The sequence below is a fragment of the Colossoma macropomum genome, unplaced genomic scaffold (assembly GCF_904425465.1).
Source record: "Colossoma macropomum unplaced genomic scaffold, Colossoma_macropomum, whole genome shotgun sequence".
In the NCBI taxonomy this organism is placed as follows: Eukaryota; Metazoa; Chordata; class Actinopteri; order Characiformes; family Serrasalmidae; genus Colossoma; species Colossoma macropomum.
Window position 1 is genome coordinate 26,817,786 of NW_023494794.1, and position 26,004 is coordinate 26,843,789.

Here is a 26,004-nt window from a genome sequence, read left to right on the forward strand (position 1 = left end):
TCCCTAAAAACCTCTTAGTGCAGGGCGGCAGTGCCACAGTTTTGCACTTAAAACGTTCTGTGTGAAGATAAATATCAACGGACTTTCTCACATGCAGTCATTTGCCTTGCTGTCAGTTGGCTTTGCTAAAGCTACTAATTGGAGAGCTGTAATTAGACAGTAGCTTGGCTAGCAAACTGATTTTACCATCTTGTACAAAGGTTTGGGCATCCCTTCTCAAATTGTACGCTTTGTTTATTTTCTAAGTGGAAATAAGTTTAAACAACCTGTACAGGAACCACTGTTTTGCAAATCAGTACCACTGCGTTTTATTCGCTGAATGTAATCAGTCATGATTATTAGGGCTTGGCCTTCAGTTCGGGCCATAAACATCAAAGTTCTGTGTAAAAGGGAGATGAAAACACTTCTTTGATAACGCTAATTCGCATTTATGGGATTCTAGTAGCGCTAAGTTAACAGCAGTTCACATCAACATTTTTTTTGTCCATTCTAGATCAAATGCGGACATTTGAAGCTTCTAAAAGATGTTATATTTGAAGCTTGTAACAGACAGTAACATGTCGCTGTTGTCGGAACAAAACCTCGTATCTCCAAAATGGTAACTTTACAGGAGAAGGAAAAAACCTACTTTACGTTTAATGTAAGTCAATGGAACCAGACGTTTTTCCAAGTCATTTTGAGACGTTTCCTTTGGTCCATTATTCATGAAATTTACAAACAACATAAAGGACAAAACACATTTTCAATGTCAAAAACTGAAAAACTTCAAAAATGGAGATGTAAGGTTTTGTTCTGACAGCTGCGATATATTTAAGCTTGTAACAGTTTTACAGTGACTCTATCAGTAAAGAGTCCTGAAGTAAAGCTGCCGCTGTTTTCTATTTCTAACAACTGACTAAAATCCAGTTAGTCTACGGCTCATATTCACAGTCAGTGATGTGTGTAGAACTTCTAGAAGGCCTGGAGTGCCTCTCAAAATTAGCTCCACTCATTGTATATTACAACGTGATTGGTTTGATACCACTGTATATTATGTTAGTGGTTAATTCGATGCGTTAGGCCTTCAGTTCAGCTCCTGAAGTCCTAACCAATGGGAGAGCTTGCTTGGCTGTATCTACCAAGATTTCTGACTGGATACTTTACTTCTTTTGTTTTCAACCACTACAGTACTAGCAAATAGAGCAAGCATGATAGTCCTATTAAATGATATAAACTAAAAATTACAGACATTTATTTCTGTTCCTCCCAGGGTATTAAAATGAGCAAATAAATTGAAATTGTGCACTAAATCAGAAAAATACCCTATTTTATTATACCAATACCAATAATAGCAACAAAATCTTATACCAATACCATATACCATAAGTTTGTTCTCTTTGTCCCTATTGTGTTAACTTATTTTCACTCAAGAAAAACATGTAATTTAACCAGGGGTGCCCACACTTTTAGCATACGACTGTAGGTAGATGACTAACAGTAAAAAAAAAAAAAAAAGAAATCCAGGCCAAAATGCTGGCATGAAAAAGTGAGAAAAAAGATGCCGAACCTGAGAGATCCGTGTTGTTATATAGTGCTATGTTTCTGAAATTCAGCTTTATATTTCTCTCCGCTGTGTTTATGTTCTCTAATTAAATAAACCACATTCAAAGAGCTTCTCACAAAGCTCCAATCTTTCACCGCCCTTGGTTACTGTTATCGTGTCTGACAAGCTCTTGAGCCTGGACTGTCTGCTGTGAAGAACAGGGAACATTAACAGGTCTCCTGTTTGCATCTGAAGGCTACAGGTATTACATTGTGTTCTCTCAGCAGTCTAATAGCTCTGAATTGTGAATGTCCCATTGAGTCTTGTTAAACACTTCCAGTGGTAGCCGTGCTAGCTTTCTGACCGTTCTCCATTTCTGTGCTGTGCTGTGCTGCTTACACTAAACGTTTTATGCCTCATCACTGCAATGTCTCAAATAACGTATCCCCACCACGCTGAACAGATACATTTCTCCTAATACTCTGTTATCAGGCAGCACTCAGCACTGCACTCACCTCTGGTCAGAGAAATCGTGTCGTGTTTACCTGCCATTTCCATTATCTCAGCCCACACAACGACAGACTAGGGCTGGGCGATTAACCGAAAAGTAATCGAAACAGACATTCAGAACCTCTAACCGACGCAGTCTTGCCCATGTCGGTTATTTTCCCCACTCTGTGTGTTCATGTACTGTCCCCTTAAAACCTACTACCACGCGTGTGGTCACGTGACTCCGTCACGTCCAGTCTGCGACATTGAAGCTAAGGATACGTTCACACAGGTAAAAGTGGCCCAAATCCGATTTTCTCACCAAAAGATTTTTTTGTTTTCACAATATATTTTAAATGTGACATCAGTCTGAATAGATCAGCTCCTAAACTGACCCGCATGCGCAAAAGAACAGAGCTTCACGTGGCTCATCCACAGGTAAACAATCTCAACTATGAACGGGGTTAGCTTATTTTCTTTTAGACAGTCAGTTAAAATGTCATTTGATCAGTGGTGTTCAAACTTTTGCATACAACTGTATGGTAAAGATGATGCTTTGCAGATGGTATGCAGAACCTGACTGGCAACTGCAGTGAATGTCATTTGGTGGTTGATTCATATTGTTTTGAAAGTTCAGTTCAAAATTAGATCTGCAACTATTACATACATCTGAATATTCTATTGACCGATGGATGGATGGATGGATGGATGGATGGAAAGTCTTCTATTGCAGCATAAAACAAGAGCAAAAGTATTGCCTTACGCTATTTACATATGCATAAATAGAAGAAGTAAAGATGAATAAAAAAATATTCTAAAACAACTATAAAAATATAATGTGCAGTACGAAAACAAGTGGTAAAGTCGCATAAATACTATGCAGTTTACAGTGCAGTGGTGCATGTCCCATCCAGTGAATGAACCGAGTGACTATGTACTGTAACCTCTGTTAACAGTTGTGCAATATGACATATTTATGGATCCATAAACAAAGTGACAGTGCAATTTGAAATATGTATAGATGTCCCGCTGTCCAGCTGGTGCCCAGTAAGCCTGTCCTGTCAGTAGTTGGTGCCCAGTGAGCCTGTCCTGTCAGTAGTTGGTGCCCAGTGAGCCTGTCCTGTCAGTAGTTGGTGCCCAGTGAGCCTGTCCTGTCAGTAGTTGGTGCCCAGTAAGCCTGTCCTGTCAGTAGTCGGTGCCCAGTAAGCCTGTCCTGTCAGTAGCTGGTGCCCAGTAAGCCTGTCCTGTCAGTAGTTGGTGCCCAGTGAGCCTGGCCTGTCAGTAGCTGGTGCCCAGTAAGCCTGGCCTGTCAGGACCTATTACATCTAATACTCAAATATTTTAAAAGAAGAACTCACAACATGTTTCACCTCAATGATGAAGTGAAACTGAAATGGTGAGATCACTAATAAATGTCACTGATAAACATTTATTTGCATAGCGACTTGCATAAAACTAATCCAGGGGATCCTGCCCAATCTGGCAACACTGATTGCTGGTGCCGTTTGAACATTTTTTATGGCATATCCCAGCATACAAAATTTTTTTCAGCTCTTCTCTGTTGTGATATAAGTAAGCATGTACAGTTCAAACGGTCAGCCTGACCTCTGGGGCCATTCTAGTAGTTATAGAGTTCCGACCTTTAAATTGATAAACCAGAAATGAGTATGAGAGCTGAAAGTGGGTGTATTTACAGACTGTAATGGATGGTAAACAAATCAAGAAGTGCTGACGTTACTCAAGTGCATGCGAAATGTAATGTAGGCAGCAGATCACCAGTCTAGATTTTGAAACAAGCATGCTTATTACCCCACTTACGCTGATGATAATGATATTTACAATATTACTAAGAGTAATACCATAAACTGTATTTGAATTTCAATACCCACATGTCCACAGTGTCCTATGCCTGTTGTGTTAGCTTATTGGAAGGGGCAGTCTTTGTCAATAAAACCCCAATAAAGCCTATTTTTTTTTCTCTAAAAACTCAATTAGAACCACTCAACTGAAAAGTTGAACCAAAAGCTCCAGGAAACCACTTTTTTAAGAGTGTAGGGTTGTTCCAGGTAATTCCGAAGGCTTGAATCACATCGCTGCACAGGCACGACCCCGAAAATCCTCCGGCCGATAATAGGCCGTGGTCTTGTCACTCAGACGGTTTCCCCACTGTGAGAGTTTTTCCCAAAATCAATTAGTATTCCGTTCTGCGCTAACCCAGTTTTCTTTTCTGACAAGATCCTGGAATTGTGACATGATGGTGGTTAGTGAGACCAGTAGGATGATTATTCAAAGTCTGAAATGTAATTATTAGTTCAAGCAAAGCCAATATTATGGCCAACGCTCAATGCATGACAATGCCTCCACTTGGCAAAAACGTCTTTTGATATTCGGCCAAAGGCCAAAAAGCTTCCGCAAAGAAACCCATTTGAAGTCCAATTCCGCTGAATTACACGACTCCAGTGTGAGCTGATACAGCAGCAGTGTGTGCGGAACGAGCCTGACTTATCAGCTGTTTAGCGATTCTGTAAATATGGATCTTAGCGCTGTTGGAGCTCCAGCGCTCATTAGCTTTGGCATATGGCCTGCCCACCACTGTGTAACTCTCACCACCTTCTGCACCACTTTGAACCGGAGAACCGGAGTTGTTTCATGACTTACTGCAGCCAAGCCACTCCAAAAGATATTTTTACCCACCAGCGCTGGCCGTTTAGCATTTGGACCGCGGCGCTGTGACCTGCTGTGACATTTTTTAACACTTTTAAGCTGCATCAAATTACCGTTTAGCCTCACCACCTTAATCACAGTAGCTTGGCGTTCTCATTTTTGCTCTCAGCTGTGGGCGGTTAAAGAAAGGCATTTCATTCTACCAAAGAACAACATAAACAAGTACCAAAAAAGCCACAGAGAGCAGAAACTAGTGCTGGACGGTGTATTGTTTGATGTATAATAAAGCAATAAGCCACGAGAGGCTGTGGGTTACTGCGACGTTATCACAGGGAAGGCGGTCATTTCATGATTTTTAAAGCTTTTTTCTGTGTAACAGTGAACATATGATAACACAGCACTGTTTAATGCAAACACTTTCAGTTTGTAAGTACTTTTTAGTCACCAAATCACCACCGCGAGTCGTCTGCCTGTCTGACGACGCCACTTTTCTCACGCTGGGGCTGAATCTCAAACGGCTCCCTACATAGTGCACTACGTAGGAATCTAAACACTGACTCCTGCAGCCCAACAATGTAAAATATCGCTAGAAATGATCATTTGGGATTCATCCACATTCATTCTCAACAGGCAGTCACTATTCGACAGCAGAAGCTCACTATTTAGCTGGGGAGTACAGAGCCGTTCGGGACTCAGTCTGGGTTTGACGCGACTTCTGACTGAAACAGGCATTTGAAGCGTGTGAGACATTCAGGTGTCGTTCTTTAGACTTTTATTTTGCCGTTTTTCAGTGAATCATATCCTGAGTACTTTAATTCAGGCCTGTGATATTAACGTTGGAGTTGTTTAGCATGTTTGCTATCTTTTAGCCTGTTGTCTAGCTGACCAGCCTAGTTCTAGTAAAGAAAATAAGTTTCCAGCCCCTTAGTTTAAACAGAACCGGGTTCTTACTTCATCAGTTCTCTCGGTGCTCCGTGTGATCAGCATTAGAGTCGAAGATTAATCCGGTAATAAACTCCGGTTTCCTCCCACAGTTCAAAAAACATGCAGTCAGGCTGATTGGACATGCTAAATTGCCCCTAGGTGTGAATGTGTGTGTGATTGTGTATGTCTGTCTGTCTGCCCTGTGATGGACTGGCGACCTGTCCAGGGTGTATCCTGCCTTCCGCCCAATGACAGCTGGGATAGGCTCCAGCACCCCACCGCGACCCAGAAGGATAAGCGGTTTAGATGATGTATGTATGTATGTATGTATGTATTATAATACAAACCCTCGGCGAGATGGCAGCCTTACCTCCCTCTTGTTTAAAACAAACAAAAAATATAATGAAAATATTTTACATACACTTTATATTACAGCCTCAAACACAAGATTTTATTGTTATTGCCAGTATTTTGTCTGTTATGTTCATATTAATTGTAAACTGTGCAGCAAATAGAGCTTCTTCCATGCTGACTAGATGCAAGTTATCCAACTGGAAGCATAGCCAACCTGTGTGTTACAAACAAGCTTGGTTTTCATGGCATCACAAAAACGACAAAATGGGTTTTTGCACCTACGTGGACTGTGAGGACTGAGGACTGTATTAAACAATGCTTACATACCACATCAGACTATTTCTAAAAAGTGAGAAAAATAGGTTTCCTGTGCTTTGGGTCCTTTTAATAGTGTCATCTGATGCTGTAGAACTTTGATTATATATTGGAAAATGTCATCGTATTGAATTTTATCAATACTGTCCAGCTTTGGTGGGAATCATTCTTTCAGTACCATCTAGCTGTTCAAGAGCTGTCAGAACCCAAAGGAAAGTGGCTTTCCAGTGGCCCGAAGAAGGCCTGACCCAGACAGCCATGAAATATTCAGGTGGTGATTAGGAGCAGGGTTCGACTGTAGCGCCACTCCAGCTCTCTCCCTGGCTCACTGCTCTCTTCTCTCCTCTTCATCTCCCTGTAATGAATCTTTAAAGCAAATTAATAGTTCATAGTGCGCCCCCCTACCCTCCCTCTCGGGCCGTAACTCTTCAGTGAACGCCGACCCGAAAGGGGGGAGCCAGCAGCGGTTCAACTGTGCCACATCCTACATGCCTGAGTACACCTCCATTTTGAAAACATATTATAGCAGCTATTAAAAAAAAATACCCCTCTGGTTCCTTTTGAATGCTGATGCGCCGTATCTGTCTCAGGCTGAAGCTACACTGACTGAAACATCTTTTCCTTAGTAATCAATTCCACCGCTTTGCATCAGCTGGTTCAGGAAGGCTCCTTCCTGAACCAGTGTTTGTTAATGTACGTCTGTTTATAGCCTTTCCCCTTTCATAAAGGCCGGCCTACAAACACAACTCGACGGCGCGCGTGTCTGTCAATAGGATTTAATTTGTTTATGAAGGCTTTGCCCTCGTGCGGGGTTAGCTGCCCCTCTTTAGGGCTGAACGCGGACCGGAGTTTGCAAACAGAAAGCGCAATTTGAATACCAATTGTGGAGCGGGAGGCAGAGGGAATAGAATTTGCATTAATTCTATCACGGCCTGTTTCTAAGATAAATGTGCGTGTCCAGTGTATCAGGGAGGGTGTATCCTTTAATTTGAATGAAGAAGAGACCGGCTTTTCTCTCTCAGTACCCGTGCAGTCCATCTGGCTAAAGTTCAATTTGGAAATGGAGATTGGTGCAGATTGGGCGTATTAATCACCGGCCTTTATAGAGGAGAATATGGAGGTGTGCTCAGAATGTCTTTGTGGCTATTCTGAAGGTGATTGTGCTCTTTCAGGCCCGCTCCGCAGAAGCCGCCGTGAATGGGTGCCGAAGCCGCAGAGCTGTCCGCTTTTATGACTCCCGCAGGTCCTGTAGCTGCAGCACGGTGACCTAGCTGGATTTATAGGCTCTGAGACACCTGAAGACCGGGCCGGGCCCTTGGAGGCCTCTTAAATCAGCCAATCACCTATAAAAGCTTCTCTTCTGCTGGTGGCACAGTTTTCTGTTTAAACCCTCAACACGGCAAACATGTTACTGCCCTTCAGAAACAGAAGCTTCTGTTCTACAAAAGGCTCATAATCAGTTATAAACGTTTGTCATTTTCTGTTTTCTCCTCATTCAAACCCTCGGAAATACAAAACAAGGCAACTAACGACTTTCTATTAACCGATTCCATTCCAAGTACCATTCGCCAAACCTGTAGTCTCGTCTACAGAGTCTGACCAAATCAGACTGAGCCATAAAACTGCCGCAATATCAGGTTTAGCTCAGTTTTGTCAGTTTTTGCCAGATCAGTATTAATGTTGTTTTGTTCCAGCCAGTCTGTAAAGCATCTTACAGCCCATTTAGTTTGGCGAATGGTGTTGGGTTCATTTCTGGCTGATTCCAGGTTGTTTAGCTGTTCTTCTGTCACAGCTGCCGACTGAAAAGCTGCTCAGTGGTGATGACAGTTTGGGAATTTAGTGTCGTCTCATCTTCAGAGTCTGACCAAATCGGCTGTCGGTCAGATGTGATCTTAAAAGTGTCCGTTTTCTGTTTGTGGCAAAGTAAGAAGTTCAAATGGTTTGAGCGTCTCCTACAGCTGTCAAAGTCATGGTTAGCAACGGCGTCTCAGCGGAGTGATAGTGTTTGTGAAAAAACCGTGATGTTATGGTGAAATAACAGCACGGTTAGAACGCTTCTCAGCCAATCAGCTTGCGTGGCCGGAACTAACAGTTGTATAAATTTTTAGATACTGTATGTTGGCAATGAACTTAATCATACTGTGCTATGAGTTTTGCTACACTATACTGATGTATACTCAGTGTTGGCAATGAAATGACTTATCATTGCAGCTCTATGTGGCACAGAAACAAGTTTTCAATTCTCCAAAATGCCCATCATGGCATGTAGAAGTTCATCTCCTGTTGGCATAACGTTTCTCTTTCCTGTTCAAACACCAGCGAGGCAAAAATGGCACAGTCCTTCAGAAACAGCTACTATTCTACCAAATACCCATCTGCAGTAATGAACCTCCTCTTCAACAATCAGGCAGCTGAAAAAAAGGACAATTGCCCGTTGAATTGGAAAGATAGCGGCGAGGGCTGTAATTGCCCACCTTGCGTTTCTAATCTGGCGTTGGAGCTAATCACAGCAGAGAGCAGTGTGGTGTGGGGGGGGCGCTGGATTATGAGCGCGCTCAGCACAGGTCAGGAGAGCCAGAGGAGTGGAGCTGCAGCGCCGGAGCCGGAGCGCCTGCCTATCTCTCTCTTCCACATGTCTGTCCGCTTCGCTCTCCCTCCGGCCCACAATCACTCTAATGTGCATAAATGGGGGATAGATTTGATTATCCTCATGTACAATAGACAAAAGGCCGAGCCGCAATTACCCCTGAATGGGGCTGGGTTTTTTCGCTGGCTCTAACCGGGCCAGTTGTTCTGTACACGCACGCATACATACAGAGAGTCACTCCTCATGTCTTATTTCATTTCTAGTCAAAAAACGGACATTAAGCATAAGTTCAGCATCATGAAGAAAGACAGAAAACATATTTAACAGAAAGTTATGCAGAAGCTTCAACAACTGCATGTAAAATGGTGCCACTCAGTCATTTTAAACCTTCAGTCTCTGACCACCTTCAGACAGCCTGTAACTGCTTTAGTTAGGTTAACTTTTCCTTTCTCTGTTTTATTTAATTTTATTATTATTTTCTAATTTTTATTGACTTTTTTCTTCCCGATTATTTTATTTTATGTAAGTTTATTTTATTTTATCCCAATTCTATTACTGTTTTTATTTTATTTATTTATTTATTTTTTAATTACCTACTTGACTTTTACATTTCACATTGCCTGTTTATCCTTTTACGTTGAAATCTGGTATATTATCTTAGTTTTATTTTATATTTCCCCTTCTTAATTAAATCTCAATTATACTCTTAATTCTTTTAATTCTTTTGCATTTACATTGTCTTTTTTTTTTGGTGACCTGATTAAATTCCATTTTAATTTCTTTCTCAATCCCTTTAATGTTGTAAACGCTCTGCTACGTTGAAAATGAGGGTCACCCTCAATTTGTTTCCGAGTGAAAATAAAGGAAAAATCTGATCTAGGACCACATATGAAAGGCTACGTTCACATTACCAGGTTGAAGTGGCACAAATCCGATTTTTTGCCCTAATGTGACTCAGATCTGATGTTTTCAAGGATGTGTGGACGTGCAAATCTGATCTTTTTAAATCCGACCTGATCCACTTTCATACGTAGGATGTGCGCATGCGGGTCATTTCAGGACACCAGTTCGTTCACATTAATGACAGATTTGAATCACCTACCTAAACGAGTGTGAACCATCCTATCAGAGAGATCGGATTTAAGCAATGAGGCTTGTAATGTGAACGTAGCCAAAGTGGCTCAGGTCAGCTTTGAAAGGATCAGATTTGCGTGTCCACACAGCTCTGAAAACATCAGATCTGACATTTTTTGTCACATTAGGGCAAAAAATCGGATTTGTGCCACTTCAACCTGGTAATGTGAACGTAGCCTAAGTGCTGTTCATCTGTTGGGGACGGTTTTGGTGTCTACCAGGTCTTGCACAGTTGCTAGGAGTCCATTCTCTCTATATTTCAGTCATTTTTTGACCTCCAGTTTCGGAAAAATTCTTTTTCACTCTTTTTACTTTAACTTTCTCCTTCCTTACATGGGTGGGTTGTCTTGTGGCTGATCTCCTCAGAGTTATCTCCCAGAAAATTAATAACTTCAAGTACATAAAGACCATTTTGACTGAGAATAAATGCGTAAAGGGTCGTCTCTGACGTTTACACTGTACTGTATTCACATGCGTGCATGTAAACAGAAGGACGAACGCCGATGCAGTGCAGCTCGTCCTCACACGGACACAAAAACAGATCAAAAGAAAAACACAAGAGCTGCCGTCTGCGTCAGCGTTTTGTCCGGCTGATCCAGGAGACTAAAACGCAGCAGAATAAAAGCAATTATTTCTTTAATCGCAGTGATCTGAGTGTTTTATTGCTTAATTGCTGCAGGAGCCCAGGCAGGACTGCGCTTTCTGAGTCCTAATTACGCCGTGTTTGGACACGGCCGTCTGCGGCTCAGAGTCATCTGAAGACGTTCAGAGGGCAGCAGTGAGGAGTCACGGATGTGTGTGCGTGTCTGTGTGTGTTGCGCTCACTGCGGGGGGCTCCTCCAGCCCTCAGGGGGTGTTTAATAGAGGACAATACCCTTAATTATTGGAATGATATGTATTTTAATGCACCATTAAATATTAAAGGACTATTAATGCTACTTTGACACCATTAAAATATAAGAAAAGTAGACAAAATCATTGTAATGGCTGAACTGGAGCAGAATACAGCATGCTCTCTCTCTCTCTCTCTCTCTCTATGTCCCTCTCTCTCTCTCTATGTCCCTCTCTCTCTTTCTCTCTCTCTCTCTCTCTCTATGTCCCTCTCTCTCTCTCTATGTCCCTCTCTCTCTTTCTCTCTCTCTCTCTCTTACTCTCCCTCTCTATCTCTTTCTTCTGCTCTTTTCTCTCTCTCTCTCTCTCTCTCTCTCTCTCTCTCTCCCACTCTTTTCTCTCTCTCCCACTCTTTTCTCTCTCTCTCCCTCTCTTCTCTCTCTCTCTCTTGTCTCTGTTGCTCTTTTCACCTTTGTCTTTCCTTTTCTGTCTATTCTATCTGCTATTTTTTCATCTTTTTTCTTCCTTTCTTTCTTTTTTCTTTCTTTCTGTCTTTCTTTCTTACTTTCTTTCTTACTTTCTTTCTGTCTTTCTTTCTGTCTTTCGTTCTTTCTTTCTTTCTTTCTTTCTTTTCCTCTCTCACTCTTCTCTTACTCCATCACTTTTTCTTTCTTTTTTTCTCTTTGTCATGTTTTCCCATCTTTCCCTATCTGTTTTTTGTTCTTTCTTTCTTTCTTTCTTTCTTTCTTTCTTTCTTTCTTTCTTTCTTTCTTTCTTTCTCTATTCTAATCTCTCTCTCTTTCTCTCTCTCTGTTGCTATCTTTTCTCCCCATTCTGTCTTTCTCTTTCTCTCTCTATCTATTTTCCTTGCTATTTTTTTCTCTCTTTTTCTCTGTTTTCTCTGTCTCGCTTTTTTCTGCTTTTTTCTCCTCTCTTCATCTTTTGCTTTCTTTCATTTTGTCTCTTACTTTTCTTTCTTCGTGCTTTCTTTCTTTCTCTGTGCTAATCTCTCTCTCTCTCTCTCTCTCTCTCTCTCTCTCTCTCTCTCTCTCTCTCTCTCTGTCTCTCAGCATTAAACCACCACAACCGCTTCTCTAATTCTTCTCTATGCCGTTCAAAACCAGCTGCGATCCAGCCCTGTGTAGCCCATCTGACCTCATCACAGTAGCTGGTAGAGATGGTACCGATCCAGTACCAGATGTAGATATTGGGCCGGTATCGGCAGAAAATGCTGAATCAGAGTTCAGAGGTTTAAAAAACAATGAAAGTCCTAAACAAATCTACCCAAAACAGCACTCAGACTGAGATGTCCGATCGGACCGGTGGAGTCCTGCTTTATCTGTATCTTCTAAAGATGATCATCTTAAGTGAAGTGCTTAATCGGTTTTACAAAGGAATCATCATCAGTATCGTTACTCCAAGTTTCAGTATCAGTTTTGGAAAAGAAATCAGTATCATGCCATCTGCAGTTATCTAGAGTATCAGTGTGTTCACTGTAAATGTGAATTAATGGTTCATGTGCTGCTCCTACAGGTGTAATAGGAAAATCCACTCATGTCCTGTAGGCCTTCATCCCTAATCTCCGTCTACAGCGCTTTGTATCCCTGTCATCTGGCTCTTTTCAGGTTTCTACTGTGTGGTGTTGTTGACAGAGCAAATTTAAGCCTCCTCTCTCTCCTGTTTATCTCCGATGGGCTTGTAGCATTCGTAACAATGCCAACGCAGCCGTAGCATTTCTGTTAATTTATCCAGGCTCAAAAGGGGCCACATTATACTGACTATTGTTGCTCGTTTAGTCGGTTTTTATCATCTCTGAGCGCATATTCAATACACTACCTTCCCTCCTTTCCTTTCTTCCACCCTTAACCCAGTCATTTTCAAATGCATTTGTTATTATTTGAATCATTAAGTAATCAGTTTCTCTTTTTTTGGGGGGCTTTATCTTTCGCCGCTGTGCGTAGCCGCTAAGTATGTATAATTAATGCTTGCGCTGCAGGCAAATTCTTAAGTTGTAGGGCAGTTAGTGTTAATTACCCGGTTTTCCCCCCAAATCTCAGCCGGAGTAAAAAGCATCTGTTAATGGAGATGCAAATTATGCATGTGGCAGTCTTGGATTGATTATAGTCCTTTTTTTTCCTCACGTTATTTTCAAAATGGGTTATAGGCGTTCCAGAAATTGCTTAAAAGGCTGGCGTATGTGACTTTTTATTTTCTTGGCAGGATCGCAGAGTCAAGCGTTGCTTAATTTTCGCTGCAATTGCACAAGATGATTTACGCTTCAAACCGCTAATCAAAAGCACTTTTATGACTGATGAAGTACGGCTGCTCGTAAAAACGCATTCATTTTCCCATATTAGGGAAAATTGCCAGAAAACTATACCGTTAACATCCATATTGGAGGAACCAGTCGGATGGAAAGGCTTCGTCTGGGTTCATTTGGCAGCCGTGCTTTCTGTCGGCGATTGCGAGTTACACGCCGGAGAGTCTGTTTTACTGTGCCGTATCGACAGGTATATACCGCAGCCCTTCATAGGGTGTTTGTGCCCTTCAGCCACTCGCCCCTATGCAGCCTCTCTGAGGATCCTCGTCCCTCACTGTGTTTCATGTTCCGCCGAGTCTGCTGCAAACCTGTTATTGATTTCTGCTGATCCTGGAGGGTTTATTTTAAAAACTCCTGTTTGCGCTCCGGTGTGAATAAGGCCTTTCCTCAGCAATGCACCTCATCTGAAGCCCTTGGGCGGGCTGACCTCGCCTCAGAGGTCCTCGTGTTATTTTTACCTCCTTCCTTCCTTCCTTAAAGCGATGGTTCCCCCCTTTACCCCAAGTGCAGCTGATGAACCACGACTTATTTGGTGTCTGAAGTTTGCTTCTAGTGTTGCACTGGAGTTAGGAGGTGAGGGTAGCTAACAGTGGAAGATTTTAACCGCCAGGTTAGCACTGCATGCCTACTAGGGCTGCAACAAATGACATGATAGTCGAGTAAGCAACTATTGAAACAAACAGTTGATTATTCGGATTATGAATCGCTCACTTACCAAAAAACTCTGTCAGCTTTTAAATTTGGCTTGAGGTTATTTTATGCATTTGCTGACTAACAATGAGTTTAAAAAATCACTGTTTTAATGAATTTGCCTGCTAATACAAAAGATAAATAAAGTAATATATTTTTCAAATTTTGAAATCATTGCATGTGCAAAGTAGCAGAAATAAAATTAAATAAAAACTAAACCAGTTTTCCCGTAATCACACCAACAGGTTCTCTGTGCCTCACCAACCACACGGCCACATCTACACCTAAACATCACACTAACATGAGTGTGGATCACTGCGTTCCCTCCGTTATTTAATCCTATCCCACTTTCTAAGTGTAGATATATTATCTATGATTATCTATATAGTGTAATATTCTTGAAATAGTGTAATTTTGGACAGTATCTTTCTTAAACTGCCGCTCTGTAATGGTACTGAATGCAGTCCAGCAGCGATGTTGACCTCCCCAAAATGGCGGCGCCGTTGACGTGCCTGGCTGAACCCAACGCGGCATCTATGTATGTATCTATGAGCCCTTCCACAGCTGACCGGTCAAAATCAAACACCTCTTCTCCGTCATGACTCATCTGACATCTGACAGCTGGGTTTGGCTCTTTTCAAACAACCAGAGCTGCACAGCACTAACAGACATTACCACAATCTGACCATTAAATGAGTTCTGTTTATTCCTGTGTTCCTTAACTGTTTATCGTCTCAGTCTTTAGCGCTGAAGGACATAGCAGCCTCGCGTTGACTCACTCATAGGGATGCAGTTTGCACGGTGCTTATTGGTGAGCTATAAGCTTTCATTAGCTTTCATTAGCCTTGTAGCTCCAGTGCTAAACTTAAGACAGACACCAAACACGTCTACGGAAGTGTCGCTTTAATCTCTAACGTCTAATTCTGGAAGATACAGTGGTCAGTGGTCTGTATGTATATCAATGAGGGTCATTCTACTCACCTCTTTCCTCTTTTGACTCCACAGAATGCACTGAATTCAGGCCTCACCCCACTATCGACCTCCTGGAGATGATGTCATCAGTCTGCACTGAAAGCCGGACCGCAGACCCAAGCACACTTTTCATACCCTCTTACAAATAGCTTCAACCAAGGCCTTTTTTTTCTGGAAATAGAGCATATATTTTCAAGTACATATCTATATATGATTTATGATCAAGAACAATTACTTATTTTGTGTCAAGACAGAAATTTTGAACCGAAATGTTCATTTTATACAGACAAATACTGAGCAATACTTCTGGGAAACTGAGTCAGGTCGCAATCTGCTGGATTTGTATTGCTAACTTTCGGTGTCAATGGTTGTAAGGGATTTGTCCTTTTCAGGGTTTGTAACAAATTAATGCATTTGCGTACTTATGAGTGAGAACTTGCTTATTTAAGAAAAATAATTTTATACCATGGAATAAAAAAATACTTGTACATTTTGTGCATCAGTATAGAAGAAATAAATGATTATATTCATGTATCTGCACTGGTTATGGGTTTGTTTTCTGACTGTGGATCATTCGAGCATGTGGTTAAGTTTAAAGACCGTTATGGATCATAAATTTTGCAGGTTCTCTATGTTTTTTGGAAGTCTGGTAAGTTGGAATAGACGCAAAGCACCAGTCACATTTTAAAGTAAGGCCCTAATATTAGGCTGCGTTCACATTACAAGCCTCGTTGCTCAAATCCGATTTTTTGCTCAAATCCGATCTCTCTGACACGATGGTTCACACTCGTTTAGGTAAGTGATTCAAATCTGTCATTAATGTGACGAACCGTCGTCCTGAAATGACCCTCATGACCTCATCCTACTCAGTAACGTCACGTGAATGAATCACGTTCATCATTAGCACAAACTAACGAGCAGAACGAGCTTCGCTGAGAAGATCATTAACTCTGATCAGCTCTCAGCTTCATTATTAGAGCCAGACGTTTACAGCCTTTAACTTCTGTTCGGCGCTGCTGCCATGGCAACGCTGAAAACATCAGATCTGAGTCACATTAGGGCAAAAAAACAGATTTCAAGTCAAGTCAGGCTTTATTGTCATTTGAGCTCTATACAAGTACACAGTGAAACAAAACAACATTCCTCCAGGACCAACACGGGAACAGAAGTGTGAGACAATTCAATAAGCACAGTGCAGACAATACAGTACAATAAATAAATATGAAAGACAATAAATACAAAACAGAGCACAGGCAGCACACGGTACTGAGAGCATGTGGAGCTGTGCAAAGGAGGATGTAACATACTATGACGTATTAGCAGCTTAGCAGATAGCCTAGCATATATCACACAAAACAGGCCCTAAAGCACATTTTAACAGATAAATAATAATAAATATGACACATATTATAAAATTATTAATATTTAGCTCTGTCTTTCAGTTTACATTTAAGTATTAAAAAGATCTGATATTAAGTATGCAGCTCAATTAGTAATTAAAAATAAAGCCTGTCTTGCTGTGTATCAGAGTTTTAGCACTCAGCCTGAATCCAAGAGGACAGAAGATCAATAAAATACATGTCTGCCTTATCCTGATTGTTTAATTTTACTCATAATAACCAACAGAATGAATCTCCATCAAAGTTTCTGCACGTTCAGCTCACAGACACTCCAGACTAACAATTTCTGAAAAGGTGTCTGAGGTGCAACTTATACGATCTCTATAACTAAAACAAAAATTAGCAGGCGCTTAGTAAATTTTTGATCAAAAACGACCCAAATTCATAAAGGTATCACATTTCTGTCAGCATTTCCATGTCAAACAATGGCATATCTGAGTAGCCCAGGGTCTCCTGAGAATAACAACATATGGCATGTGTGACTGTCACCCGTAAATACTTTATAATTGCAACTGTAATTGTAATTGACCCAAAATACCAAAAAAATCTAGGGTTTTAAGGGTGAATGATGATATTGTAATGTCATTATGATATGGACTTAACTAAGCTACTGACTGAGGATCTGAAACTAAAGATAATGTGGGTTTACAAAGCAGGAAAGACTATATAAACACATTCTGCTTACGGTTTTTACTTTATGGACTGTCATTAATAAATGAAAGCTAAGTAGTAGAACAGTTGCCGTCAAGACGAGATCTGGAAAGCAAATTATAGCGTCGCTGTCCAAAGAAATACTCTCTGAAATACTAACTTTACAGGAGAAAGCCAAAACACTCTCACCTTTCAATGTAAGTTAATGTAATAAGATTTTATTCTAAGTGATTTTGGAGCATTTCTATTGGTCCATTCATCATGAAATGTTCACATAATGTAAAGAACAGCTGGTGTGTTGAAATGATATGGAAAAATACAAATTGATAAGATTGATGAGATACATGGTTTTCTTTGCACAGCGACGATAGACTGGTCGGGTATGCAAAGCAAAACCCCCACCCCACTGCCAGAGACCTACAGGAAGATTAGGGTAGAAGGGGAGTAGCGAGGCACTGTGCAGTGTTTTGGACAAACTTCATGTACATGGAAGGGTCATCAGAAGGTAACCTTAACTGTCAACATCAGAAGTATGCAAAACAACATCTAGATAAACCAGAGGTGGATTCAAGTTCTGTGGTCCGATGAAGCTCCAACTGAACTGTTGGGCTACAATCATCAAAGTTATGTGTCAAGGAAAAAAATAGAAACATTTGATGATTTTGGGGTTTTGTGGCAGCCAGTGCCACAGGAAACATTTGAGGGGTACAGGGACGAAAGGATTCTCCTAAATATCAACAAATTCTGGATTTTGATATTATAAAATAATGATGCGAAATCAACTTTGAACTACTACAAGAAACGAAAGGTTAAGTTTTTGGCCCAATCCCATTTCTTATTTTTACTCCCTACCCTTGTTTTCGAGTGTCACCCTAACCCCTTGGAACTGAATTACAAGGGGTAGTGGTTGAAATCTTCCCTCTGAAATGGGACCCTCAAATAAAAGAGCATCACTTCATTAACAGCTACTAGCGCTGCTCTGTAGGCGACGCTGCCAGTCTGCAGTGACAGCAGAGGAGGGTAAAGTTCAGCTCCTCACTGCTGGGCTTTAGTTACATTTAGGGAATCATATGCTTTAAAAGAGGGGGCAATTATTTATTATCACCCACCACTAATTCTTCAGAGATATGAAGCTGAAGTCAGATATTCACCAGAATGTTGTTCGAATTTTCCCATTCCACCTTAAATGGAACTGCTACACCATTTAAGGTGGAACAGGAAATTAGCTAGCTAGCTACTGAGACATTAGCTACTACTAGAGACTTTGTATGCTTGTTATGAACAAAAGGATCATAATACATCGAAATGACATTAAACTGAGACTTTACAGTGGTTTTCAGGATGTTTTAACAGAGAAAATTCTCACATTTGTGGGTCTCTTTGGTCGCTTGCGCAGCCATTTTGCCAGTTTTTCTTTTTTTCTCATATCACTCTGTTTGGAGTCTCTGTTTAAAGGGTCTTGTAGCTCTAACACTTCGCCCTACCCCTCTATCTCAACAACAGTCAGGACACTGAATCCTTAGACGTGAACACGCAAAACAGAGGGCTAAGGGCAAAGTGGTAGGGGTGAGGGGTGAAATGGGACTGGGCCTTTAAAATGAACTTAAACATTATTGAAAATCTTTGCTAATATCTCAAACCTGATGATCATGCAAGACCCGTGAACATTGCTGAAGTGATGATCATGAAGAAAAAGAGCTAAATCAAGTACAGAAACTCAATGGCTGTGATTTCAGACGAAGTACTGACTGAACGGGCGCCCAAACTTCACCACACACCACAGTTTTTCCCCAGTATTTTAAATTCAGCTAATAAAACATTTTAAAGCAACTGTGCTTTAAAACGTGCCGAATAGTTCATACTGATGTTTCTTATACGCAGTGATTTTTTTTCACTTAGTAAATCAAGAAAATGTGTAATTTGACCAGGGGTGCCCAAACTTTTGCATACAGCTGTGTGTCGGCAGTTCTTCTCCAAAGTCAAAGCTTTAAATATTGATGCCCCAAGATTTAATTCGACATTTTGAAACAGACTTGCTCACAATAAACCTGCACTCTAAAATATTAATAGTATTTTTTATTCATAGTTTTTAAAGTGTGCTTATTCACTAAAAGCCTTTTTCCGCTCTGGAATGCCCAGCAGGAATGCATCATCAAGGTGTGCAGCAGCATTACTTGCGGCGCTGTAATCGGCACGATGAACGTGGACGCGTTCTGATCTTTTCATTATGGCCAAGGCAAGTTCCGCAGGGCCGCAGGGCGCAGTCATTTGCATGCGCTAATGGTCCACTGTTGCCAAGTTGTTATCAGTCGGTGGTATTTTTTTCGGTCCCCCTCCCTTTTCTCTCGCTGGCAGATGCTTGCTTACAAAATGTAATCCATTTGCATCTTATAATGGTCACGTTTTGCATAAATTCTTGGACTCGGGAAAAGGCGGCTAGAAGTTTTTTCTATGCTTATTATTCTAAATTTCAAAGATGCGAGATTCGAGTTCTTTGTAGAAGCGCTATAGAAAGCCATGTGTGTGTGCAGCCTTGGCCACATCTGCATCTTTAAAACTTAATCAGGCTCTACAGACCCCAGCAGGACCAGATACCGGGCAGATGTCCAGCGCTAGCCACTTAGCATCTCAGCACAGTTGACGTTTTCTTAAAGAACTTGACAGATTTCTGGCTTTAGATCTACATGCTCAGTCTATTCTTACGGCTAAATAACTGAGATAGCCGTTTGGGTGTACAGACAGTGATGGTGTTGAACGTCCATTTTTGAGTCCCTCACGTTTACAGATATATTACACTTGAAAAGCATGTTAGGGTTACAATTTATTTATATTTTAAAATAAAACAATGTTATTTTTAACAATTACACCTTCTTGAGTCTCAAATTAGCAATACTGGTTTATAAATCAATCATATTGAATTCCAAGAACCACAGAAGAGCTCGTCCTCACAGTCGTGTGTGAAGGCTGAGGCCATATTTTGAGGTAAAAACATGTTTTTCTGCTATTTTAACTGCAATAATCTCTACATGACTATGAAATATATGATTTAAAAATAAATAAATATTATAAAGTATTTAATGAAAGCTGTGCTCTCCAGGAGTCGTGTCACTGGTGTGACTGCGTAACAAAAAATCTCTTATTTTGAAATAAAAGTCACACTGATGACATCACTCGACTTCCTTTTACCTGTTTTCTGAGGATCTATGAAGAAAAGCACATGGTGAGCCCACTGTGTCTTTCAGTTATCAGAGATTTTCTCATTCAGCTCATGATTTCATATGAAGCTTTTAGCTGAAGTCACTGGTGTGACCGACTTTATTCTGAGCTAACTGTGAAAAAATAGAACACAAATGGATTAAATTCCATATTTTAGTGGATATTCCATGATTGACAACATGTGGTTTGATGCTCTGTAGCAGCCGTTCTGTAAAATGCATTGTTCATTAAAAATGTCTCTGGTGTTCCCTTTATTATATGTAACACCAATGAGGATCAGCAACACCGGTGACTCCTATGTATAGATGTAAAAGTGGACGTTTCTGTAGAATGACTCATCTACATGCCCAGTGGTTCATTCTTACGGCTAAATATCTGAGAAAGCTGTTTGGCTGTATGGGCAGTGATTGTGTTGCATCTCTCTATCCTCCACAACCCCCTTGTCATCCTTTGCTCGCTAACTGATTCTAAGTTGCATAGCATGAAATTACTTTGGAACTCATAATTACAGCTTGTTATCTATTGTCATATCTGATTAGTAGCCTCACTGGCTCTCGTGAGATGTGCGCTCCATCTGAAATCCAGGCAAATGAACACAAGTACAATATCGGAATGGCTTGCCATTCTCATTAATCAGCAAGAGAATCAGCTCCTGAATTAGGTTGGAAGTCTTCAGGAAAATGTGTTGTTTCTTGCTAACTTTAAGCCCTTAGCTGCGCTGTTTATTGCCAAGACAGTCTCTCTATCACTCTCTCTCACTCTAACTCACTCGCACACTGAGGATCGATAGCTAATTGAATGTTTCTTTGCTGTTCAATGACTTCTAGTGTTCACAGTAAGAGAATCTCACTTCTCATATACAGTAGAGAAGCGAGAGGAACAACCTAATGGGGGAACAGTTTAACACAGGTTTTTACTTTGTTATGTAAGGTCAGTCAGCGTGCGCTTCTGACCACATCATCACACTTCCTAGCCGCAGCCTCCTACCAAAATTCAGCGACGTTGATCGACATGTCAGTGAAAATGCTATCATATGCTGTGGAAAGAGAACTTCTTAAGTCTAGAGACACTTGAAGAAGTGCATACTGGTGTTCTCGGACCTCTTACTCGAATTTTCCCGTTCCGCCTTAAATGGTGCTGCAGTTGTATTATAATGCCTCCATTTGTTATATTAAATGTCTCCATTTAAGGTGGAACAGGAAAATTCGAGTAAGAAGCCGGTGAATAAGAAACCAACTTGTTGTTCTCTGAGGCTAAAATCAAGCCGATATATATAACATTAGTTTGATTTTATGCAGTGAAGTTACTAATGGCGATGCTAAAGACACACAGCATTCAGACAGGGAGGGAAATTATCAGGGTAAACAAAATAACAGCTAAATTAAATGTTTTAACATGCTTTCTACTCTTTTCTGAAGTATGGGTGGTGCATAAATCAAGTAGCTGCTCCTGTTTCGGGCATTTATACTGAGATTTCTTATCCCACGCAAATCAGTCATAAGAATTACAGACGTCCTGAGGTAAACTGGTATTACCCACCTCACTATCCCTGCCCAAATAGGGCTAAAGAAGCTGCTGATGTTCTCAGAACAATGGACCAGACCTCGGTCATGGGCCATGAGGAGCAGAAAATGCAACCAACTTCTAGGACTGAACTTTGGAGGTGTGGAAACACAGCCCTGCAGATTTCTTTGAAAAACTGAAAGTGAGTCTCCTGAAATGAATGGAAACTATAAAAAAGGCAGAGTGGACAAACTAAATACTGAAAAAAAAATATTGAAGAATGAAAACATCTGTGGATTCTTTGAGGCCTCAAGTAAGAAAGGAGCATGACTTTCTGAAGTGCTGTTTGTCTGATGGGAACAGCTTTGGTGTCTACCAGGTCTTCCAGGTGGTTGTTAGGAATTTTCTCTGTATCTTTTAATCATTTTTCACACTCTCTTTTTGGAAACTCCTGTTTTTTTTTTGTTAATTTAACTAATCCCCCTTAAAGAAACCTCCTGAAAAATGAAGAACTTGTTCTGAATGATTGTCTTCACTGAATTTTAAATAACGAAGGGCAGGATCTGACTTTTATATCTTCTAGGAAAAAAGAAGAACCAAAGTGCATCTGTATTGTTTTATAATACTTTGGCAGCAGCTCCGATAGGAGGACATATCGGAGCTGTCGCTGCTGCACTCATAGGAATGTCCCATTAAGTTCCTGTCCTCGTAGAAGATGATCTGTGGTGGAACAAAGAAGTCAAACGCATGTCTTTGGTTTTAGGCACTTAGATTGCATGACCATCCACATCTTATGTGTCTTACTGTCCACTAACTACATGGAAAGCAGTGCAAAATGACTGAGTTAATAAGTCAAGGAACGAGGAATACGAGCCCGAGTCCGTGAATGTTAAAGGATTCATATTTTTAAACTGTTCTATATTTTTAGGTTGTCATATTAAAGCCTCTTAACTCATTTCCTGATGAACTGACCAATAGAAATGTATCTTTTAATCATTTTTTGCCCTCTAGTTTTGGACTGAATGATTGTTTTCACTGAATATTAAATAATGAAGGGCAGTCTCTGACTTTTATATCTTTTAGGAAAAAAAGAAGAACCAAAGTCCATCTGAATTATTTTATAATACTTTATTTAAAAATAGGTCATTTTTACGTTGAGTTGATTTCGTTGGTTTTAGTACCAGGAATCCATGATGCGCCTCATGCTCATGAACCTCATGTTGCCCATCATCATCACCTCCCTGAAGTTCCTGTACTCTCCAGGCCTGAAGTACCACATCCTGCCCCTGTAGTGAGGCTGCTCATACATGAGCCAGTGGCCGTCCATCACGTGGCAGGACTGGCAGCCGCTGGACCAGTGGTAGCGGTCCATGATGGATTCGCAGTCCTCCATCACCTCCATCATCTGCCCCATGAAGTTCTCCCTCTCATAGATCCTCACCCTGTAGGGTCCCCTGTACTGTTTGGGGGAGAGAATGGAGGCGTTATTCTTGTGGCGAAGGTCCATTTTGGTCTGTTTTGACCAAACTCAACTTTTCTACCTCTAAAACTCTGAGTTTAAGTCATGAAGGCTGATGGTCAGAGCTGGTGAGCTGGTAAATGACGTGCTGATGAAATGCTAAAAAGTTGGTCTCATTGTATTTGGATAGTCCACTATAGTCCCCTATAGATTATCTACAGATGTTCAAACTGTGAACAAACTATCGGTTGATTACAAACCGTGGTGGGGTTAGGGTTAAGATTTGGACCAGGGTTAGGGCTAGGAGCAGCGTGAGGGTTGAGTTTAGGTTCTGGGTTGAGATTAAGGGTTAGGATTAGAGCCAGCTTTAGATTTAAAGACAATTATGGTCAATTTAGTCGATGTTTAGTTGAATGTATTAAGTATCTACAAAGCAAAGTTTAGACTATAGTAAAGGAAAGACTACATAATATGTTGCTCATTAATTTTTACCATATTTACTCAGTAACACTACTGTAGGGTGCTGTTCATAAGGCTACATGACGCCTACATAAGGTTGTCATTACAACTGACATAACCCTACATAACTGTTTATAAATGCTTATTACAACAGTCGTCATCTGTCATAAAGGCTACTTTAGCTGACATTGATCAAAATTGGCGAATGTAACCTTTATAGCGAATAATGCTTATTTGAACAAGCATTTATAAACAGTCATGTAGGGTTATGTCAGTTGTCATGACAAGCTTATGCAGGTGTCATGTTGCCTTATGAACAGCAAATGAACCGTCTAGCCCAGACATGTCAAGCTGGGGACCTTCCGGGCCAAAGCGCTGCGGAGATCAGCATTTACCCTCATCTAACGCTCTGAATTCAGTTGATGAAGGCCTTGCTAATTAGCTGATGAGCTGAATCAGGTGTGTTTAATGAGGCAGTGAGCTGAAGTCTGCAGTGTTTTGGCCCACGAGGACTGGAGCCTGACACATCTGCTCTAACCAATCATGCATTGTTACTATTATTCATGCATTCCACTGAAAACCAATCATTTGGGTGTTTGGTTTTGGACCTAATGCTGGGCAAACAATTCACCAATACATTCTGAAAATATTGCAATACAGTCCAAATCATGCAGCCCTACTTATTATTCTTGCTTCGACGGCTCATAAACATACCATGGGGATCATACGGCAGGACCTGATCCAGTCACTCATTCCCCACATGCTCATGTAGTCGTTGTACTCGCCCCTCCTGATGAAGTACTGGTTGCCCATGTAGTTGGGGCGGTCGTAGACCATCCAGCAGCCGCTCTCCACCCTGCAGGAGTGGCAGCGGCTCAGGTAGGAGGACATATCGGAGCAGTCGCTGCTGCACTCATAGGAACGTCCCATGAAGTTCCTGTCCTCGTAGAAGATGATCTGTGGTGGAACAAAGCAGTCCTTGGTTTTAGGCCCTTAGATTGCATGATCATCCACATCTTATGTGGCTTATTGTCCACTAACTACATGGAAAGCAATGCAAAATGACTGAGTTATTAAGTTAAAGGATCCATATTTTATGCTGTTCTATATTTTTAGGCAATAATATCAAAGCCTTTTAACACATTTCCTGATGAACTGATAGAAACAGACCATAGAAATGGTCTAAAATGACTTATACATAACCATTTTTCCAACCTTCTCCTATAAAAGTGCAATTCTGGAGCTACATCAATGTTACATTTAACCCCTGACCCATTCTACAGTTCTTACCTTGCCCATGGCTGCGATGTGTGGGTCTTTTTGGCTTCGTCTGAGCTCTTTCCAACTGGTGACTGACACACTCTGCTCCGGTTTAACCCTTGCATTTATACCTGACCAAAACCAAAGGACATGTGCCTCCTATTGTCAAAAGCCCTGAGCAAGCAACATAGCATGGAGGCCCACAGCGAGCTGCAGTGCTTTTCATCACAGCTCCATGTGATCCTGCATCCAGAAGACTTTAGAATGGATCTCGCTGCAAAGACAATACAGCTGCGCCTTTTCCATGTCAGTCCTTTTCCGCCTTTACATGTCAAATGCATGCAAGAGCCTGAGGCTTTTTGTCAATTTTGTTACACATGAACATTCAGCTTGCTTCATGAATGCTTTTGTTGTCTGTCTTTGTCTTTCAGTCGGGCTGAGTGAGTGATTTTGGCAGCTGTATGGTGGAAAATGTCATCATACCTCTTTCATTACCCAAAAAATTAATGAATGTACTGGCCTCTTTTGCTGCCCAGCAATACTTTTGCTGTCCGGTAATGATTTTATATGCTTCAAATTTGTATCTGTGGACATTTGACAAGTGATTTTAGTTAGTAATGAGCTCACAGCTGTGTAAAAGTTAGCCTTAGGCTTATGTTAGTGCTGTTCCTGTTTTTACTACTTCTTTACTATATATATATATATATATATATATATATATACACCCCTGTAAAATTATGGCATTTTTCTGTGAATGTTATTGTACAGTTCTAAAATATAAAATAAAAAATATAAACATCTAAAATACAAAGTCTAGCATAGCTTTTGCATAATTCACATTTCATGTTAAAAATGTAAAATATTATATGTTAAGCAAATAAACTGCAATTGTATTTTTAAATTGTGCAAAAGTGTTCTCTGTGGATATATATATATATATATATATATATATATATATATATATATATATATATATATATATATATATATATATATATATATATAATGCATATATCCATTTTTAACATTTTTCAGTTTTTGACATATTTTGAAAAAATATTTGCCTGTTGTTCTTTACATTGTATATAAATTTCATGATGAATGTACAAAAACAAATGGCCTGAAATTACTTGGAAAAAGTCTGATTTCATTGACTTACATTAGAAGTGAAGTGTGTTTTTTCCTCTGATCTGATTTGTCCTTGTTTTGCTTTAATGACAGCGTGTGCTCAAGCTGGCATGGACTCATTTATGC

At 40.6% G+C, this 26,004-nt stretch overlaps 2 protein-coding genes across 2 annotated transcripts in view; one reads left to right on the forward strand and one right to left on the reverse strand.

Annotated features, from left to right (window-relative positions):
* The window catches only part of mbd2 (methyl-CpG binding domain protein 2), a 78,965-nt gene extending 63,629 nt beyond the window's left edge, over positions 1–15,336 (forward strand). The window contains exon 7 of the mRNA XM_036580718.1: positions 14,836–15,336. The gene's annotated coding sequence lies outside the window, so the exon portion shown is untranslated. The remainder of the gene's footprint in view (positions 1–14,835) is intronic.
* A 7,410-nt stretch (positions 15,337–22,746) lies between these two features.
* LOC118815129 (gamma-crystallin M2-like) lies at positions 22,747–24,789 on the reverse strand. Its single transcript, XM_036581066.1, has 3 exons — positions 24,781–24,789; positions 24,205–24,447; positions 22,747–23,031 (listed from the first exon to the last, which is right to left on the reverse strand). Exons 1-3 carry the CDS (start codon positions 24,787–24,789, stop codon positions 22,747–22,749), a joined length of 537 nt encoding a protein of 178 aa, XP_036436959.1.
* Positions 24,790–26,004: the final 1,215 nt, after the last annotated feature.

What these genes read in the sequence shown, in the direction of transcription:
- LOC118815129 (XM_036581066.1), bottom strand. An exon ending in CCTGCCGTATGATCCCCATG is followed by an intron (nt 23,032 to 24,204) that starts GTATGTTTATGA and finishes TCCCCCAAACAG; the next exon opens with TACAGGGGACCCTACAGGGT.